This window comes from Cinclus cinclus, chromosome 1 (genome assembly GCF_963662255.1).
Source record: "Cinclus cinclus chromosome 1, bCinCin1.1, whole genome shotgun sequence".
Taxonomy (NCBI): domain Eukaryota; kingdom Metazoa; phylum Chordata; class Aves; order Passeriformes; family Cinclidae; genus Cinclus; species Cinclus cinclus.
The window spans coordinates 90,497,395-90,518,380 of NC_085046.1; the positions used below are offsets into that span (position 1 = coordinate 90,497,395).

Consider the following 20,986-nt stretch of genomic DNA (forward strand, 5'->3'; position numbering starts at 1 on the left):
ACATCAAGCAGGCCACAGCATGGGCACAAGTCTCTGGGAGAAATATGCTATCTTGGCTTTTAATATGTGAACACAGAAACAGGGTGGCAGGCAAAGAGTATTCTAGCCATAAAGAACAGGAAGATGAGAGGAAGGAAAGCACCCTTGTTACCATCAAGGAGGTTGGGAATGTTCTCTCTTGCATGTCACCCCTACTGTCTTCTCCTGAGACTGAGGTGCTTCAATAGAACCCTTCCCCAGCCAGTCATATGGCTGGCCTACTTCTGCTCTCCTTCCATTGACTTATTTCCATGTATTTATATTACCATATATCCCCAATACTTCACACACCATCATTACTTTGTGGTCTTTCCTGTTTTTAAGTACCTGACGCTACATGATATTAGAAAAACTTGTGTTTAGTAGTTTTGAATCTGAATAGAAGCCCCTGGATGCCTGAGAGAAAATAAGCTGGATGAAAAATTATGGCCTTGGCCAGGTTCTGGAGTGTTGTTATTCAGCTAAGGGAAAAGGTCACATAGTATATCAAAATGGTATATTTACATAATGTGTCTGCATAATGCATCTAATCTCTACAGGCTCCATGGCTGACAAATGTCACACTTTGATACTATCACCAGTGACAGGTAGCAGGGTAAACTCTAAAAAAAAAAAAAAAAAGAGATGAAAATTACTGTCTACTTCCTAAATCTAGTCCAGACTGAAGCTCATAGTGATATTACTAAATAAAAATGTTTAAAGGGTTGATTTTATAAATGATGTTTCATTTCTAATGTTGACTTTTAGCGAAATTGCTCAAGGTCATATACATTAATTCCTAAGATGACATATTTTGAAGGATCTTCAGTCACTTCAAGAAGTAATTGAGAAAACAGAGATTTTTGAATTGGTTAAATGAAAAAAAAATAAAAATGTTAAGGAATGCATCTGTTTTCTCTGGATTCCTAACCATTAGTTTTAGCATCTGAGACTTTAGGAATTACTTTAAATGTTCTTTCTCATGATTGCTTTATGCCTGTGTGTGATTTGAACATGCTGCTCTGCTCCAGTTCCTTTCCTGCTGCTGCACTAAATCAAAACCACCGCTCTCCACCTTTGAAGGCGAGTGATGGGTGAAGTGTCAGTACCACATTTCTTTTGCTTTGTGCATAGTAGTGTCAGACAGCTGTCCTTATGGATGGAGCATAATCAAAGATGTGAACAGGCTTCTCAGCAGCTTGGCAAGAATTGAGTTCTTGTGGACACTAAGTCAAAAATGAGTGAGATGGATACTGATTAATCCACTCTAAAATTTGAATTATCATGGTGGAAGCAGGAAAGTAATTCAGCAGTTGAGTCTGACAGCAAGTCTGTGAGCAAGGACATGCTGCTGGGCATCAGGAGCTGCAGCTCAGGATGCAGTTAAGTGCAACATTCCTGATGAAGGAAGGAGTGGACGTCCACAGGAGTCAGGGCTACACTCAGAAACAAGGTCTTGGCATTTTGCTTTCAAAGCTGCCAGGGGCCTTGGGGATGCTTAAATATGGGAGTGTCACCCAGGCCAAGGGGATGGCCTCAGATCAGGGCAGTCCTCCACGGCTGGCTACGCTGCCCTTTTGTAGCTTGCTATTCTAGCTGACCGTGCTCCTGGATTGGAAAGAGAGACTTGAACTGGAGATTATCATAAAAAAAGGGCCTGAGGTCTCAAAATGTGTTCTTTAGGGAATCTGATTGTGGAGGCCTGTCAAACCTTACACCTCTGAGGAAGCTGTACTGCCCTCCAGCAAAGCAAGTGAACTCCAAAGACATCTTGCAGGCAAGGGGCATGCTTAGATGTTTTTACATTTTCGACCAAAAATATACCCTATGAAAAGACAGGAAAATTTATTGCTAGAAGTATGTCCAACATTTACACTTAATGAACAATATTTAGGTTTTATTTACAAGATGTGCAATAAACTGATAAATTTGAATAATGTTTGTGCTTGGCTTAGTTCTTTTCTTCCATATTCTGGTCCAGTAACAAAAGGCAATGAAAGCAAATGTTAGCACATCCTTTACAGGCTGAGATGTCGCTTCCTGAGTCACACTAAAGCAATGTTGATGTCAGTTTAAAAGCAGGATCTTTTGATAAAGTTTCAGACATCTCAAGGATTGAGGCTTTACCACACAACCCCATTGGAAGGATATGTGGGATATTTATTTGTTGCAAATGTTTTCTGTTACTTTAAAACACAGTAATACATCTGCAATTTTTGAGACCTGAAAAGCAAGCTTTATTTCTGTCTTTTGTAGGACGGTACCTTGTTTCACCCACAAACCCAGAAGTGCATACAAGCCGAAGCAAACGCTTACAATGGGAACCCAGCACCACTGTTACGACCTTGTACCAACTCAGACCACCAAAAATGGTTCTTCAAAGAAAGAAGATGATCCAGATGTTGTCTAGGATATAGCTGAACACAAAAAAATGTGCTCTTGCTAGTCAGCAGTTAGTCAGCCTTTTGAAAATCTCATAAGTGATATATTTTTGTATGGAAAGAACTGTAATTAGTTGACAAGCTGTGGATGTGGTTTCCTGGAGCTTTAGAAGGCACTAAGTACTGAGGAGCTTCATAAAGTGACACAGAATCTGCTCCTTTTCTCTTTATTTGGCAGCTACATAACTGCTTCTGAAGTGTCTTAGGTTCTTTTCACAAGTGACAATGTATTTTTTAAATCTACTGTGTGGAAGTAAGGCAGTCAAAATAATTGCACTAATGTTAATCTGCCAATAACTTAAAATATTTATTTTTCTACTAAAACATTCTGCAGTTGGGTCTTTTAACAGATAGTACTTAATAATTATTCTTGTCTTTTAAATACCAAGAAGGTAAACGTAGGCCATATTCTGCCCTAAGTGACTACCACAAAGCCCTTACTGAAGACGGTGTGGATTTACACATAAAGGCAGAGTATGCCTGCATGTTTTTGCACAAATAACAATCTAGATGCATACAAATTGCACATTGCTTGACAATACTATACCTTAAGTGTTCTGACAATTTTAGATGTTCATGGCTCTTGACAAATTTCTAATCCTGCTTAAGATTGGTTTGGGAGTAAAATGGGATTTTCTCGTCTTTCTTAAAGGCAGTAGGCAACAATATTTAAAGGTGATGCTTTGTGAAAAGCTATTTGGATTCATATGGGCCCAGCTATGTGGCTGTGTTCTAGAATACACAACCAACTTAAACATTATGTGGATTTTCAGTGTGCATAAAATTTTTAAGATAAGACCTACTAATAATTCTTCTGTAAAAATTTAAAAATTACAGTTAGAGAAAATAAATCTTAAAATTTAAGTGTTTAAACAATTCATGTAAGAACGATTATATTTTTAAAATGGTTTTGCTACTGATTTCTGTGAAATGCAGCTAAGATTAATACAAAAGGGATTGTCTTTTGGGTAGAACTTGCATTTTGTCTGGGAACTCCTTTGAGATGAGCTGACTCTGCACGTGTTCCTGTTGAAAGGATGGGGTGTAATCTGCCCCAGTACAGATGGTTTGTGCCCTGGTGTGTGGGATCTATGGCCCAATCAGACAAGAAGTGTGTGTATAGCAATGTGTCTGGCCATTGACCATCAGCATTACCATGTTGATTAGAAGGGTTTCAGCTCATAAGAAGAGTTTCTTTCTCTGTCAGATGAAGGAATGCTTATGTGTAGAAGGATGAAAATTTCAGCCCTTTTCCCCTCAGAAGTCTTGGCCTCTGATTTGATTGTTTTGGTATGTGTTTTGTTATTTGCTTTTCTTCCTGTTTTCTATAAAAATGTACAGCCTTTTCTTTGAATCCCCATAACCTCATGCCATTTTGGCATACCTATTTATATGATTGGGGTGTGGGGGAGGGTTTCTGCCTGTAGGAGGTACATGTATTGGTTCTTCCAAGGACTTTCTTACCCATGTGGGTAGAATGTTTTTGTGAGCACCTTTGAAGTTTTGTCTCTGTGGGCTGGACTGAGGAAACTGATGTTAGAATTAATAAAATATTTTGTGATTCAATAGAGTGGGAAATGTCTTATCAAATATTTTTTTTTTCTTGTGGTCAGTGGTTTTCATTTAATAATTTTGCTGATCTCTTAGGCCCGGATCCCTACAGCACTTGGGAGAAGTGTGTCTCAAGTTCTGTTTCCTGAACTCAGTAATGCTTCTGTTCACCTCGTAGCAAGCAGTGGTTTACACTTTGTGGAGCCACAAATCAAAAGTGGGTGGCTGCATGAGGGAACAACAAGAATATTATATTAATTTCTGCTTTGCCTTCTTGACTGCTGATTGAACAATGTTAACAGCTGATAAAAGCCCAGATACTAGCATCATAGCCAGAGCTCTCACTGACCTCTGTTCTCAGTGAGGTTTTCTTAGTCTTGGGATTTCAAGATTTCATCATCAGATGGTGGTGTGCAACTGAAACTTAGTAACTGGAAATTATTTTCTATACCTCTTTTCACTTTGCCCTTGTTCAGAGGGAAGTATTGATGGTTTTGGCTTCCTGCAGCTAAGATGTTTTCACATCTGCCAGCAAACCTGCTAGCCTGGGTTGCGTATTTGCTAGACAAACACACTTGAATTCAAAAGCAAACCAAACATTAGCAATGCCACCAGTTTGCTCTCTCTGTGTTGGCCTTTTAGTCCCTGTACTCACCATTTTTTATTCCTTGAAAGCCTTTTCTTCTTCTCAATGCACTGGGGTTGTATTAATGTCTGCCTTCACGTTTGGAGGGTGAAGGACTCCATCAAGCATCTGAGTCATGAAGCACATCTTCAGACTTACTTTGCAGGAGGTCAGGGCTACCTGCTGAAGAATGGAGTGTGGGCTTTGGACTTCCCCTGAGCAGAGATGGGGCTGTATGTCTTATAGAAATGGAAAAATTAGAGCATTTCAGTCACAAATCAATGCCTATTTCTTAATCTTTCTATTCCTGTATTTATTTGTTTTTTTTAGCAAGCCATCCAGACTACAGTCTGTTGCCTAATTATCACATTTATTTGAAATTATCAGGTAATGATTTTGACTTTTTTTTTTTCATTTATTCACTCACCAATTTCCTTTCATTTAAAAATTGTTAGTCTTCATCATGGGCTAAAATTTACTGGATTTTCACTTTAACAGAAGACAGTACATGAATCTTCCTTCTAAGAAATAAACCACTAAAACCTCTGTATATGTGGCCTTGACTGAACCATTATGTTGGGGGATTGTTAGAGCTTGCACAAACACCTGGGAACAGCAGTCATCATCGTACATGCTTCAGTCAACATGAATTGGAAATAGTATTTCTTGCTGGCTCTGCTGAAAACAGAGACTCAAAACTGTGTTCAATTTTTGTTTTATTTATAAGAAGTGGTATGATGCACTACAAGGGGAAATCCATGTTGGTTGATAACACCAGCTCTGATGAGATTGTGCTCCTGTTTCCTATTTATGAAACCATGGGCACTTACACAGTGATAGCGCTTGGTCAGTAATTTAAAATCTGATGTTCTTTTAACTTCATTTGACTCTCTTAAGGCCTTTAGATTTGGAGATTAACTTGAGAAGTTAGTTGAGTTTTGTCCTGATACCCTGATATAAAGACATAGCAATCAAGGTGTCTGGAGAGACTGCAGGGTTAGGATCATGCTGTTGTGTGCATATTGCAACTGTGAAGGTTTTTTGGCAGCATTTGAGAATGCTGTATACTTTTGTAACAAATATAGAATTTTGTGCCAGGAATTTAGCTGAGATAGGTGGGAAAACCCTTGGGAGTGGGGAAAAGATGGATAGGAGAGCTCTCCCCTTTACTGTTGAGGCACAACAGCAATAGCTGAGTTTGAATTACAGCACTGCAGTATTCTTGCACTTCTCATTTACAGAGGAAAAACATGCATGTGCATGCAGTACTAAAATTACTATGCCTAGATTAGCAGTTTTCGATTTTTTTTTTTAATCCACTATTCACTGATGTTTTTTGTGAATAGACAAAACCTAATTAGGCCAGTCCCAGTCAGCACTGACAGGAGGAATTGCATGGCTCCAGGATTTGCAAAGTTGGGGGGGGAGATAAAAACAGGGCAGGACCTTCTCAGTGACCCCTCCGAAAGCAGTAAGAAAATGAATATGCAGGAAAATACATACAGGAAGTGAGTTGTTAGCTTAAAGGGGTTGCATATTTTGTGTAGCATCAAACCATCTCCCAGACTGGACTTGCAGCAGATGCAATTCATTTGTTAGTGTAAGGGGAAAAATCAGTTTTCCAAGTTTCTTGACTTTATCCATTGACTGAGGGTACTTAACTTGCAAATGAAGAAAAAAAGTGGTCAAGGGAGTCATACCAGTACAGATGCTTAAATGTGAAATTAATTAATTAGGTACTCTGTGATGAGCAAATAAAAATCTATAAAGAACAAAATTGTTAATTGTGTATACACTGTGAGAAGGCCTAGTGATAACTGAGAAATTGGAAGTGATCATTAACGGAAAGATACTTGACAGTGTTTTTGCAGGAATATGGTTGAAGGATTCACATGATGGAAGCTGCTGAAATGACTGGGTAACATGCCAGGAAAAAAGCGACGTCTGATTTTTGAGTTAAGAGAACAGGTTTTACAATTCTTGTGAACCTGATATTTTAGCCAACAAGGAATAAACAGAGGGTATCTGATGTGGACCACCAAATGAGAGTATAAAGCCTTTTTGCCTAACAGGTAAAGAATGTGTGCAGCTTCAGAGGATTTCATCCTAGGGAATGCTCTTTACCAATTTGACAGTAGCAAAACAGTCTGGGGATTTCTAAGGGGGAAAACAGGCAGCTGGGGCCAGTGGCTGTGTCTGACACAATCTTTAATAAGCAGTTTGGTGCAATTCTACTTTAGGCCACCTCTTATTTAAAATGAGCTGTTACCTGGGCATCTGTTATGCATAAACACAGCTTAAGAAATAAGAAATTTCTCAGTGTTGAGAATTGGAAAGAAGCAGGTTTTTCAAAATATAACAGTAGCATATAATCATGTTGAAAACATATGTAGACAATGTGAAACTTTCAGATTGCAAATTAAATACTTAAGTGCCAGAAATAAAGGTTTTTGTGAAATCAAAAGCTGGCCTCAGTGTGTCTTACACTACCTGATTTTCTTGCAATACATTCCTTCTGTTGGGGGTTGCTCTGGGGTTTTTTGTTTGTTTTTGTGTTTTCTTTTTCTTGTTCTCTTACAAAAGGTGGGGAAACTGTCATTTACATGTCTCACTGATACACAGGGAAAATCTTGAGAGGCTTACTTTAACTAATCCTCCTTGTTCAATATATGGCCTTATCTGAAAAACAAAAGTTATTTTGTGTGAGTTGTTTCCTTTTTTTATTTTTTTTTGGTTTGGTTGTTTTAAAAGAACTTCAATGTTAAAGTTTCTTAGTGTTTCCCAAATGCTTACTAATCTGTCTTCACAGCATTACCATGAAGGAAGATCACCCTGTTTTACTGACAGGGAATGCAGCAACAAACAGATTAAGGTCAGAAGTACCATATTGTTAAATACCGTAATTTGAACTGCAGCTTTGCTTGCTTTAAATGATACCCAGCCATGCTGCAGACCTCTGCAGCTCCTTTGCCCTACCTCTCCAGCACTGGCCTTCCCTGTGCACTGCAGGACACCAGTGTCAGCTGGTGTCTGCCTCCCACATGAGGGCAAGCCTTGAACTTCATACTGAGTAGAACTGTCCAGTAGCTCTTTCTGACCTATGCTGGGAAAAACAAGGAGATGCGTTTCGATCTTCAGCTAACAAAGGGACATTTGGTGCTACAGCAGTAGTAAAGAAGGATGGCAAGCAGGTGCTAATAATGTCCAAGATACTAATTCTGTTGTAACACACAACCTGGCCCCAAACTTTCATTCAGAAAGACCAAGTTCTCAAAAATGTGGAAATTGCTTCTTAAAAAACCCCCCAAATCTTGGAAAGCAGAGACAATGTGAGTGTGTGTGTTAACAAACTGCCAATATTGTAAAAAAGATCACCAAATTGATCCAAGTAGCTGTAGTTCTGGTAGCCAAGTACTGGTGAAAATCACAGGATGATACAGTATACAAGCAGTGAAGAAAGATTTTCTGTGAAACAAATTTTGACAAACTTGTATATCAAGTTGAGAATGGCAAAGCATCATTCAGCATATGATATTCTGGTTAAAAATAGCATTACACAAAATCAATATGGCACCTATTCCTGTTGGCATCCTAGGAATGCTCCTGGTGTTATGATAATCAATTTTCTGGAAGAAAATGAGTTGCTGGAAAGTTTGCAGGTGACAAACTGCTGGACAAGTCACTTGTACAAATAAAGCTCATGGCTTGATTTATTCTAGTGCAAGACCAAGAGCACAGGAGGAAGGATGCTTTTAGGCAGTATGGATTCAAAACATGGTGTAGATGATTTAATAAAGACATCCCCACAAGGACAACACACTGTCTGGTCTGCCTGTAGGGATTAGTTTTCCCAATCTGCCCAGCCTATGGAACTGGCTGGTACTGAGGGAGGTGCTGAGGTGGCAGCTCATGGCCCAGTGCAGGCAGGTCACAGGGTCCAATGGGCCAGTTCAACATCATGTGGAAAAAGGAGAGGTGCATTGGAAGTGCTTCCAGGAATGATTCTTGAGGAGAGGGAAAGTTGGCCTTATTATATTAAAAAAGCAAATGTGATTAATCTTAACTCCTGTGTGTGGGAGAAGATCACCGATACTATGTCCCCTTAAACTAATAAAGGTATGATGAGAACTACTGGTTGGAAGCTGGAATAAGACAAATTGATACTGAATATGAAATGCACCTTTTAGCAAATTAATTAATGATTGAAATGATTTATCAAGAGATGTGATGGACTCTTTATAACCGATACCTTAAAGTGAACACTGCTGGATGTCATTCTGAGTGAAAGGCTATAACATAACAAGTGTTGTGGGATAACGGGTTGAGGGCTTGTAGCCCAAGGTCAGATCTTACAATCTTAGAATGTATTAATCCATGAAAATTCTTTATTGCAGATGTGCTGCCATTGCTATGTAATGTAAATTAGATGCATTAGGTTGATCTTCAAAGGTTTGCTCAGAGTGACCTCAGGAAATTTATGAATATGTATAAAAAGTGGAGTGCCTAAGGCAGGGTTAAAAATGTTTTGCATTTTGCCTGTACCACCTCCTGTATGGGATCTACCTGAGATGGAACAGGTCAGTGAACTGCTGCCCTAGGATTCCGCAGATCATGGATGTGGGTGGGCAGTGTGGACGTGTTCCTTGGGATGGGGATAACCCGGGAGTCACTCAAAAAGCCATGGGCTGTCTATGGGACATGCCCCACAGCACCGAGATGTGACGACAACTACTTGGGAGAACAGGCGTGGAAAGGGCTCGATTCCTACAGGCTATTCACAGGGTTGCGACAGCCCTCGGGGAAGCTCAGAGTCCTGCCGCAGCCTAAATTTTCTTTTTTATTTTTTTTTTTTATTTTTTGTAATCTGAGCTGTGTCAGGCTCCCAAAAAACCGCCAATTCTGCGGGAAAAAGAAACCTTTTTTTTTTTTTTTTTTAAATTAAAAAAAAAAAGAGAAAAAAAAAACCAAACACCCCACGACTTCTGCTCTAGCGAAACGCCCCGCTCCTGCGTGCCGCAGAGCTGCCGTGGCCCGGGCTGGCTGCGCGTGTGCGTGTGCGGGGTGCCGAGCCCGAGCCGGAGCGTGTTTGCGTGCCGCGTGTGCGCGGGGGAGGGCGGGGAGAGAGCGCGGAGCCCGCCCGCGCCGGGCAGCGCTGCCAGCGGGCTCCGTGCGTGTGCCGGGCGGGTCGCGCCTGGGGGGCACAGCGCTCCGGCCGCGGCCGCCGCCGGCCTCCCCTGCCCGCCCATGGGCAGCGGCCGCAGCTCGCACCTCCCCGCGCCCGCCTTGGCAGCTCCACCTGGAGAAGGTGCCCGACCCACAGGCGGCGAACGCTGATGCCGTGAAAGGCGAGCTTGGCCCGGCCCCCGCCGCCGCACACTTTGCTCTGCTCCCGGCCGCGCATCGTGCCCGGCGGCTTTGCCCGGCCCGGAGGAAGGGCGCAAGAGGCACCTGGCGCCCGCGGCGGGGGCTGCCCCGGCTCCAGTGGAATGCGGCATTAGCAACCCCGCTCCGGCACCCTCCTCCGCCCCCACGGCTGTAGGGGGAGGATTTTTCCTCTTCGGCGTTTTCTGCCGGAGCATCACTTTTTTTTTTTTTTCCCCTTTTCTCCCTTTTGGAGGAGGAGGGGGAAGGAAGGAGGTGTTCAATGAGGGCTGCTCGGCTCCCCCCTCCGCGCCCGAGAGGTGCTGTCCCTCCCTGAGCGGAGTGGGGGGAGAGCTGCCGGGGAGGCAGAGGCAGGTCCCGCTCCCTTGCTGTGCCGCCGGGGAGAGCGGAGGAGGGTGGTGGGGAGCGTGTCTGTGTGTGCGTGGTGGTGGTGGTTATTTATTTATTTATTGCTCCTGGTGGTTGCAGCTGGCAGACCTGGGAAGGAGTAGGCGCCATTGCCAGAAGGATTATTGCCAGGGGAGGGGAGGGGGGGGGGGGGGGGGGAGAAGAGAGAGGAGACCCCGAGGCTTCCGAGGAAGCGGAGAGAAGCAGATCTTTTTCCTCCCGCCTTGGCTTCTGCCGCCGGGGGATGCGCCCAGACTGAGAGGGGCTCGGCTCTCTTCCGCCGCTCAGCCCGTTCCCCCACCCTCAGTCCTCCTCCTCCTCCTCCCCATCCAGCAGCATGCATCCCTCTCCGCGGAGACCGGCCGCTGCCACCTCCAACCCTGCCATGCTACTGCTGCTCCTCTGCCTGGGCTGGGCGCCGCCGGGCTGGGGCTGGCCGAGGGGCAGCTCCCGGGGGGCGGCCGGGTTGCCCCCCAACGCCACCACGCCGATCTCCATCATGGGCTTGATGCCGCTCAGCCAGTCCGAGGAGGACCAGAAGAGCAGGATCGGCCGGGGAGTGCTGCCCGCCGTGCAGCTGGCCATGGATCAGATCCGCAACGAGTCCCTGCTCAACCCCTATTTCCTGGACCTGCGGCTCTACGACACGGAGGTAGGGACCTCCGCGGGCCCCGCGCCGCCGGGCGCAGGGGGAGGCGCCGCCGCCCAGTCCCGGGGCGCTGCGGGTACCGGGGCGCAAGGGCAGCGCGGACGCCCGGGCCGGGGCTGCGGCTGCCGGCGGGGCCGTGCGCGCCGCCTCCGAACCGCCTTGCCCGCCCGGCCCCGCAGGCTGCCGGCAGATGTGCATGGTCCGGCGGCGGAGAGGGAGGACGTGGTTATCCTGCCCGCCCGGTATTATCAGGAGCGACTGCCCCGGCAGCTGGGGCTCGCCCCGCAGCCCCGGGAGCGCCCCTGTCCGGGAGTCGCCTGCGGCGCGGGGGTGGGCCCGGACGGGTGCCCGGGCGGCGGGGGTGCTCGGCGGCGGCGGTGGCTGGGATCCGCTGCCCTTGGCACGCACGTACACCGGTGGGAGGAAAGCTGCCTCGCCCAGCGAAGCCGCGGCCGCATCCCTCTGCCAGCCGCCACCCGCTCAGCAACAGATGCGCGCTGGGCGCTCCGCTCCCCCGCTCCGCCAACGGGCTCACGCTGCCAGCCCGGCTTATCCCATGCGGCGACGGGACGCGAAGGGCAGCGGTCGCAGCCGTAGCGTCCGGAGGAGATGGGGAGGCTCTCGCAGGGTTTCGCTGAGTTTCCCCCCGTCCCTGCCCTCCGGCTGAGCGCTCGCCCGGGGGTGCGTGGCGGGCGGGAGGCGGCGGCGGGGAGCGGAGGCGCTCGCTTCTCGGGAAGAACTAAATTTGTAGTGCCGGTCCCCGCGGAGCGCCGCCAGTGCGGCGGGATGCCTGCCCCCGTTCCGAAGCCCTGTCGGCGGCCGGCCGGCAGGTTGGGAGAGGGGCGAGCTCTGCTGAGAGGGGAAACACACTCCCTTTACCTGGGAAAGAGAGGCAGGGAGAGAGGCGAGGGCTTTGTCGAGTTGGTGGCCACTACCACCCGCCCACAACTACCTTTGGTTTTTGTCACAACTTCAGTACCTTTGTGTGCGCGGAGGATACGCGCGGGTCCGGTACCGGGGCTCCCCTGAAGATGGCAGTCGCTTCTTGTGTAATACTGGCGGCCGGGGCTCGCTTCCAAGACAACCCCCGGTAAAGCAAGTGACTGCTGAAAATCTTCCCGGCTGTAATTTAAGGAAGCCCCTGTCTCCTTCCATTCAGTTCTCAGAGTCCATGGGGGGAGCGAGCTGAGAGCAGCAATGACAGGCTGTACTGCTTCGTGACAGTATTTCAGTCCCTGAAATGACCACCAAAGACCTCTCCTTCCAGGGTGGCTGCTTTTTATTGATATAAATTTGTCATAGTGTTTTTTTTTGGTTTTTTTTTAAGATATCTCTGAGCAGAAATGCATGGAGGGCAATACTGCTGAAGATGTCACTTAGGAAGGAGCAGGCTGCCATCCTGTTGTGTTGCGTGAACAAGGCTAGATACTGACAGGCAAAATCAGCCTAGAGTAGCTGCTTGTTTCCTTAAAAAAATGAATCTCAGGGAACTCTGCAATTGCAATGAAAAGAATTATGGGGGACTTTCTGAATGGCATTACCTGTCTCATAAAGTGAGATGCATGTTAGGAAAAAAAATCACAGTTCTCCTAATCCTATTTTCATTACATTATTCTATATTAGTTCTTTCCTTGAATAGAATTATTACAAAAATAACACATGCATAGGAATTAGAGAAGCCTAGGCAGGATGTCCCTTCTTTGCACAGTAACATCTTAATCAATAAGGTGCTGCGCTTTATTGCAGTCAAAATATTGTGACATTCTTAGCAGAGATTTTGGGTTCTGAGCTAGGTAGTTATCATTAAAATATTCAGGAAGAAATTATCCTGTTTGTTCTGGAATGAGTATCAGTTTCTTAAGTATTGCATTTTTACTGTTTAGTACTCCTGAGACATAAGAAGTCAGGGTCGTGTTGCCAGCTTGCTGTGTTGCTTTGAACGCTTTTAAGCAATTAATAGATGGATGGTTATGGAATGCTAAGTCAGGCAAATGTATATGTTTGGAATACTGTTGGATCATTACTGCGTGCTTAATAGTGACAAGTAAATAAGTTAGTGTTCATGAAGAGTGCTAGATTGACTGCACCCAAACAGAATAGACTAATGCCTGGAATAGCCATTAAATACCTAATGGCCAGCACAAACTTTTTCACTCGGTTCAGACTTTACCTTTTTCCTTCAATGCACTTACGGTAAGCAGGAAGGTAGCTGGCTCATCATGCCCACTTGATTCTCGGGCTATTTTCTGAGGCTGCCAATAAATAGATATGCCTAAAGGGCCTGGATCCTTATCATTGCATAATCAGAGACCAGGGAGTAGTTCTCCCTCTCAGGGCTTCACAGGTGGTGCTTGTGACATTGTTGGCTTCTTAAAGAGACAATGTAGAGCCTTGAACACATGGGATTTTTTAATAGCTTGAGGAATAATTGCAGTATAGTTATAATGCTTAGGAAATATATGGCAGCGATTTACTTACTAATGTATTCTCCCCTGTGTCTCTCCAAAATCCCCCATTGTTGCAGTCTGATCCTTGTATTGCAGTTTTCTGTAATGCTTTAACTAAAGTGCTTGTGAAAAACAATAATGAAAATTATCAGACTAGATTAAAAAAGATCTTTATTATGCATTCAGGTTCATTCTGTCAGGACTGAACTGAATATTCTATCTGGCTTGATAGTTCTGGTTTGTTTAAGGAAGTATTATAAAGCCTTTGCTCTCTGACCAGCCATCTGAAGAGCTGCAGTGTGCCTTCTAATGTCAACGGCTATTTGTCAGCACTTGAACTTGTTAACCTTTGAGGACATGAGCAGCAGCCCTAGTGTTTATCAAAGCATTTAAATTGAATTAAACACTCAAGTACAATGTTTAGTTTATGTTTCAGTCGAGTTTGTGTGAATTGCATCTTTGTTATGAGATATGACCACAGGTTACATCACATACAGAAATGCAGAGGCTGCTGTTTTGGGTATTTTTTGATCTTTAAATATGCTTGGAGTGTGATCCTGATCCAGTCTATTTTGCTACTTCGTGGGCATGTCTTTATCTATTTGGGCATTCCTATGCAGGCTTAGCGAATAAAACAAAGCTCAAATGTAGGCATTTGCAGAACTCTGGTCTAAGTGACTTTACTTTGAGCTGTTCATTTCAATGAGAGTGGGAGTCTCTAGATGAGATTCTTGGGCAAAATTTCATAATTGTGTTATTTTAGAAACTCAAGAATTTATAAAGTGATCATTTCTAAAGGGTCTCATCCAAACCCCATTGAAATTAATGGCAGTAATGCACTGATTCCAGCGGCCCTTGGACCAAGTCCTAGAAGTTAAGGGTGCTTGATAGTTTATGGCTTCAGATCAACAACTGTGATATAATAGCTCTCTTTTTTTTCCCCATCCCTGTGATTATAGCTTTAGTTCGTTGAAAGAGCAAACAAATATTTTGCAAAATAATGAAAGAAAAGCCTCTACAAAGGCTATACTAGGTATAGCTCAAGAAGCATAATAATCAGGAAAGATAATTTCATCTTAAGCACCCTGACACACCTATGTTGGAGGAAAAAAGCAGAACAACCCTAAAATAGAGGCATTAGTCATTCTAGTGGATCCTATTATCAATTTCAACAGTATTTGATTTGCATCAGGCAAAAACTGACCATATAGTAACTGGAGGAAGAGGCATTGTGGAAGAAGGCAAGGGAAGTTAATAGAAGTTGGATATCTGTCCTTCTACATCTGGACGTCTTCTCTCAAATATGCACTGGATTTTCTGACTTCTTGTAGGAGCAGTGCTGCGAGTGGTGTACAGACAATATGAGTTTGTTTTGAATCTAAACGTATATAGTCAAGAAAGCACTGTTTCTGAAGATAAAAGTGAGTCTTTACAAGCTGAAAAAAGAAATCTTCCTGAAGTAAGTGGGTATTATTATCTCAAAGAGGAAATAATATTTGTACTGAAGGGATGAGATTATTTAATTTTCTCTAACTGCAACAAATACCTTGTGATAATCATGATATAATCTCATCTTTGTGAAATAATACATTCTAATACCTTTAAATAGCAGGTTGGCATAGAGGGGTGAGCTCTGGAAAATGCACAGGACTCCACAAAATCTGAAAGAAAACCTGAGTATATTGATATTTGATATTTGTTTTTTTTCTATTGTGCAACTAAGTAGAAAGTGCCTTTCCTAATTTATCTGACAAGAAATTACAGTCTAGGTGTAGTATGTGTAGACTTTGTTTCCTTCTTCTTTTTTGCTAAAAATGTGCATGTGTTTTCAGTAAAACTCTCAAAGCTTAAGAAAGGCTGTGCACCCATCTGAATCATTCTTACCAGCTACTCTAAGTTGTAAAGGACCCTGAGCCACCAAATAAAGATGCCTCTTCCAGAAAGTCCAGTCATTAGTGGTGTCAACAAAATCCACTCATGTCTCATTCCCGCACGTGGAAGTAAGAGAACTGTTTGCTTTTGCTAAGTGTGGGGAACACATTCTGGAAACAGGAGAGCAGGTGTGTGTCAGTGGTACAGAATAAGGTGTCTGTCCACTGGAACTCCACATGATAGTCCTCAGAGGCATAAACAGCTGCTGGTTGCTGTCTGAAAAACTCCACCATTACTGTAGCAGGACTGAGCAGAGGCACCCCCACCCCCTAAAGAAGGGCATGTGATGTGTTGCTTAGGCCTTGTGTCTTAGGAGGCATCGGTCCCAGTCCCTTTGACAGTGCCTGGATTTGCAAGAGGAAGCATGATGTAGTAAAGTGAGGTCTCTGGAAGTGAGCCCTATCATGCTTGTGAATGCTCTGTGCACTGAATTGTCTGGAGCCTTATTTTGATTTCTGGAGTGCCCTCAGTGGGACAGGTAAGGCGGTGTTGTGGTCATCTGAGGGCAACAGCTGAATACACAAGAGATGTCAGGGTCTGAAAGGGAGCCCAGTTTACAGCATACAGAGCTGGCAGACATCTGTTCTTGTATCGTCAGGTGAGCACGTGTCTGGCATATGTTGAGGTAGTTGGGTAATTTCTTACTTTTAAATATTACAGAGTGCTTGTGCTGTCTGATATTTGCAGCGAGTGAGGCATTAAAATGTACTATGCTGCCTGTATAGTGGCAGTCACTGCTCTGCTTGGAAGGGACACACTTCTTTAAATAGTCATTTAACTTCCACGTAACATGGCTTCGTTTACGACATAACCTCCTTTTGCTTTAGAGTTTTGTAAACTTAGAGGGAATAATTGAAAAGTTAAGTGTTTATGTTAATTTTATGCTGGCTTCTCCGCTGATGTTAAGATGCAGGTGGGGAGAGGGGAGAAATCACGTATTCACTGCACCCACTCCTCTGGGTGCGGATCCCAGACCTGCAGAATGTATATCCTCTAAATATCTCTGCAAAGAGTTTAAAGCCAGTTTCTAGCATATGCCTTGCAATTTCTTGTATAACTTATCCTATGCATACTGCAAAGCACACTGTTATGGATCTTTTGATTCAAATGCCGAACACACTCCATCAGCATGGAAAAACTATTTCTTGGAATAAATCTAGGAAGTAGTATCTATTTGCATTTGAAGAAAGAGTAGAAAGGCCCTGTCTTCTTATATGGTTATCATCCAGAGTTAATTGCTCAAGTTCGTGCAAAGGTGGGGCATAATATCCTGGTGATAACTGTGAAGAAAATATTTGCAAGAGGAAAACAGAGAGGAAGAAGCTAGATGAGAGAGATTTAATGATGGCATTCACACAGAAAGTGGTTGATATTCTGTTTACATTGTTTTAATTAAATACATGTAACTGTTTGGAATTACTTCATAAATAGCATTGTATGTCAAGGCTGCAAAACACCATCTTGCATTAATAATCTGAGTATGATGATACCTGTGCATATCAAGCTTTGTTTGCTTTCAGTTTCATTGCTTTATGGATGTTCCCATGGCATAAGGCAGAAGAATAATGCCTTTGAGCAAACTGTAGAATCTGTGAACCAAAGAGGTCTTTCATGAAAACTCAAGTGGAAACCATTGCTATGACAGGAAAGGAGATACTTTTCCTTAGGAAGGGTTGAACAATTGCATGAAGAGGTCTGGCTCAAGGAATCAAGTGGTGTAAGTTAACAGAAGAAAACTCCCCATGATTTTCTTTGACTTGGATAATTTTTGGGGCAGCTGGGGTCAGCAGAGGTTTGTACTGAGATCAGTGAGTACAGCTATGACTCAATCTTGTGGAGATGTCTGTTAATATGCAGCAGCCCCATATATCCCAGGAAGCCTGTTTCAGACCGTGGGATTCCAAACTGAGATGGTACAGTGCACATACATCACATTTTTTCAAATTTATTTTTGTACTAGGAATCTTGGAACTAAATCAGTGACTGAGCCTCAAAGTTTTCAGCAGCCAGATGCACTGTTCTCTGATTTGTGGGTCTAGCTGAGCTAGAAATGAGATTTGCAGTACTTTTGTGGTTCTTGGGCTCCAGCATTAATAGCCCAGCAGACTGACTCCTGAAGCAAGCTCATTCAGCTACACCACTGCTATGACCTAAAGAAGGTGGTTCCCCTAAGAATAGGTGGAATACATTTTCAGTCACACTGTGTCTCCCCTTGCCATGCCACTAACACTTAGGGGATGCCTTCTTTGCTAAGCAGGGATTTCTGTATTTGCAAATGCTTTTGCTGTGGGTAAGATCTGCTGGATTTGGGGACTGCTTGATACTGCCTGCTGAGTGGAAATGGGACATACTTACTGGCAAACACTTTTTTTTATTTCTTTTTTTCCCCCTTGTGATGGAATAGCCATGTAAGCTCATTGCTAAGTCAGTGATTGATGCTCAATTTCTGTGCCATTAATTTTTCATTATCATCAGCCTTTATTTCTGACAATTTTATCCATAGTATTTTTCAAGCAAGTTTTCTCAAATGTGGAGAGGAAAGCTAACAAATTAAAGACAAATATCCACCTTCTGCCTGAAAACTATACTCACAAAGAATGACGAATATAGGGCCTAATTCAGCAGGGTTGTCCAAATTGTTGTTACTGATGCTTCTGAGAGATGAAGGCCCAGATAATGGACTAATTGCTTTAAAGTGAGCATCACTACTTTGAGTGATAGGATTAGAAAATTTGGGTTTCCTACTATGGCCATTGTACTTGCCTTAAATAATTAATGAGTTCTAAGATCAGAGGAGCATTAGGATTATCCACATTTTGCAATACAGACCATGCATTTCAGCTGGGGATTTCTGCCCATGCTGCTGAAAACTAGAATATGTACTTCAGAAAACCTTTCAATCTTGTCTTAAGGATCCCCCAAAATCCTAGTCCCTGGACAACTTTTCTCTGTGATTTGCTTGAAATCCCTTTAAAGGTCGATTGTTATTTCCAGCTTAAACTTGGCTGACCCTGCAACCACTGAAGCCATGAGAGCAGCAGGTCCAGTTTTTTTTTAAATACACCACCCTCCCTACAATACCTTACCAGCTACGGGCTTGTGATGCCACCAGCAAAAGAAGGGGATCAAAGCTTTCTGACTTTTATGGCTGTCCAGGAGATCCTTCCCTTGCATGAAAGACTCTGAATGATTGGATCCTGATGGAATCAGAAGACTTCTTCACTTTGTCAGATTGTCACAGACTTTATGTAAAAACCCTGTATGCTTGTCTGTGCTCTGTTGCTGAGTAGATGGTTCTGCAGAACCTGTTTTGAATTCTTGGCTGAACTGATTTGCTTCATCTCAGCCTTTTTTTGTAACACCCTTTTTAGCCACAATCCCCATCACTTACCGTGTCTGTCTGATTATTTCCATAATCTGTTTTATTTTATTTATCAAATAATCACCACCATATATCTCTAAAAGAATCTATTTGTTGAATATTTAAGTCTGTAAAGTAGTTATGTATTCTAATTTTCCATTTACTTAGGGTAGACCTCAGCTTCTGCTGCAGCTTCATTGAACTACAGAGTTATGTGAAGATTCATACACACAATAGGTGTCTAAGTAACCATTTTACATCCAAGACCTCCAGGGAGTAACAAGAGGCCCCTTTTGGGATGCTAATTAACTTCCTTTCCACTGTTTACTGCTTCTGTTTTCACAGGGACTTAAGTGTTTTTCTAGCAAAAAATAAATCTCTTTCTTTACTATCCTTACTCTATATGAAGGGACAATTTGTTGACAGACAGACTAACACTTAGATTGGTATAAAATACAAGGAACATTTTTCAAGTACTGTAATTCAGATTATTTTACCAGTACCATGTGGGTATATTTTAGTGTACACATATGGTATAAAAATACTAAGCTGTGTGTTTCTGTGGGGTCTTCCATATAATTTTAAAATTCTGTAAAAGCACCTTGAGTTTTACTTTCTATTCCCCCCCTGTGAATTTGGCAAGCCTGAATTATTAATAATTTACAGGAGGTTGATCGAGAGAGAAAGCCAACTTCCTCTTTTTTTTTTTCCCTATCCATTTTCTTTCTAAAAATTGGAAGCAGGACAAAATTCCATGATGTTGGTGAGAATCTAATCTGGAGGGATGTACTAGTGGCAGCAAGACTTTTTGCGATGTAAATAAATAAATAAATAAAAGCAAAATAAATCTAAGTTCCAATAGCTGCCTGTATATAAAGTGATACAAAAAGTTTTTCATCTTTAAACTTAGCCAAGCTCCCCTCTGCTCCTCATTTTTTGCTGTGAAGCATGCTAATGGTATCAGCATCACGTAACTTCTGTTTTGTTTTGTTTTGATTTTTTAAGAGTTTCTAGTTAGGTCCCTGAACTAAAGATTTGCTTTCCAAAAGCACCGAGTGATTTGCATTTTCTGTCAACAACAGTGGGAATTGCTGAATGCTCAGCACTTTAGAAAGCCAGCCCACCTATGAAAATGCAGTGCTTCTATGAGGAGGAGACCTAGAATTGCCACTTTTAATTAAGAACAAAGGCATTCATCGTTACTTGCTTTACAGTTTCAAATTGCCTGGTGGAATGAAATGCTGATTTCACTCGGCCTTTGGGATAGAAATTCTTTCAGGATCAATGGCAGTATTAAATAAATTTTTAAATTAGATTATTGCATCTCAAGGATCTTGTAGTTCAGAAATATGCAAAGAATGGCTATTTAAAAAAAAATAAATCAAAAAGTAGTAATTTTTATAATTAGCATATATTTAGAAATGGTGTGTTTGACCTTGGCAAAAATAACAGCTTGTATGAAGTAAACAAAAGGAGTGACATGAGTGACATGGTGGGAGTGTTATGTCCCTAGGGCCTTGTTACTCAAGGCAGGTCTATATGGGAGGCACGATGATGTCACTGGTGGGTATCAGGAGGTGTTATCTCAATGTTAGCAGAAGCCCTTACTGTAGTTACAACAGCAAAGATATTTTTTATCAGATCTAACAAAGGTTATTTTGTTAAAAGGGGATAGTTTACTGAAGGGTAGAAAGTGTGTTTTCCTTAACTGCTCCAAAGTTTGGCATTATTAGAAATCACTTTTCCATCCACTACAAGGCAAGTTACAGATTAAGCCACCTCTGAATATTAAGACACCTCTGAACATTACGCTAGATAGAATGAATTGCTGATTTTGGTTTTTTTCCCCTCAGCATTTTATGTGTTCTTGTGTCTTTCTTCTCAATCTTTGCAGTTTGTCATCTTCATTCTCAAAGTTCTGCCACTAGAATTTCATCTATTACTTCAGGAGTAATCTCACCCTTGCTGTGTATACTAGTAATTGTATCTCTTTTCTTCAAGCCTTCTGTTCAGAATGAAGGAAATTAATTTGATCTTTGTGTTGCACTGCTGGGAAAGAGGAAAAGGAGGCAGAGAGATTTTCAGCCTACACACAAGGACTGAGACACTAGGGTTTGAGGCAAAACTAACTTTTCATTTGCTCTCTCAAAGTGAATCTCTCTAGCTACAAGCACATCTGGATAGCAACTACTT

General features: G+C 42.9%; 2 protein-coding genes across 2 annotated transcripts in view; both read left to right on the plus strand.

Moving 5' to 3' along the window:
• GALNT12 (polypeptide N-acetylgalactosaminyltransferase 12) overlaps nt 1-2,412 on the plus strand; it is a 45,419-nt gene extending 43,007 nt beyond the window's left edge. The window contains exon 10 of the mRNA XM_062511352.1: nt 2,275-2,412. Within this exon, the coding sequence (XP_062367336.1) occupies nt 2,275-2,412 (138 nt within the window). The remainder of the gene's footprint in view (nt 1-2,274) is intronic.
• Nucleotides 2,413-10,741: 8,329 nt separating this feature from the next.
• The window catches only part of GABBR2 (gamma-aminobutyric acid type B receptor subunit 2), a 457,122-nt gene continuing 446,877 nt past the window's right edge, over nt 10,742-20,986 (plus strand). The window contains exon 1 of the mRNA XM_062500339.1: nt 10,742-11,056. Coding sequence (XP_062356323.1) covers nt 10,742-11,056 — 315 coding nt within the window. The remainder of the gene's footprint in view (nt 11,057-20,986) is intronic.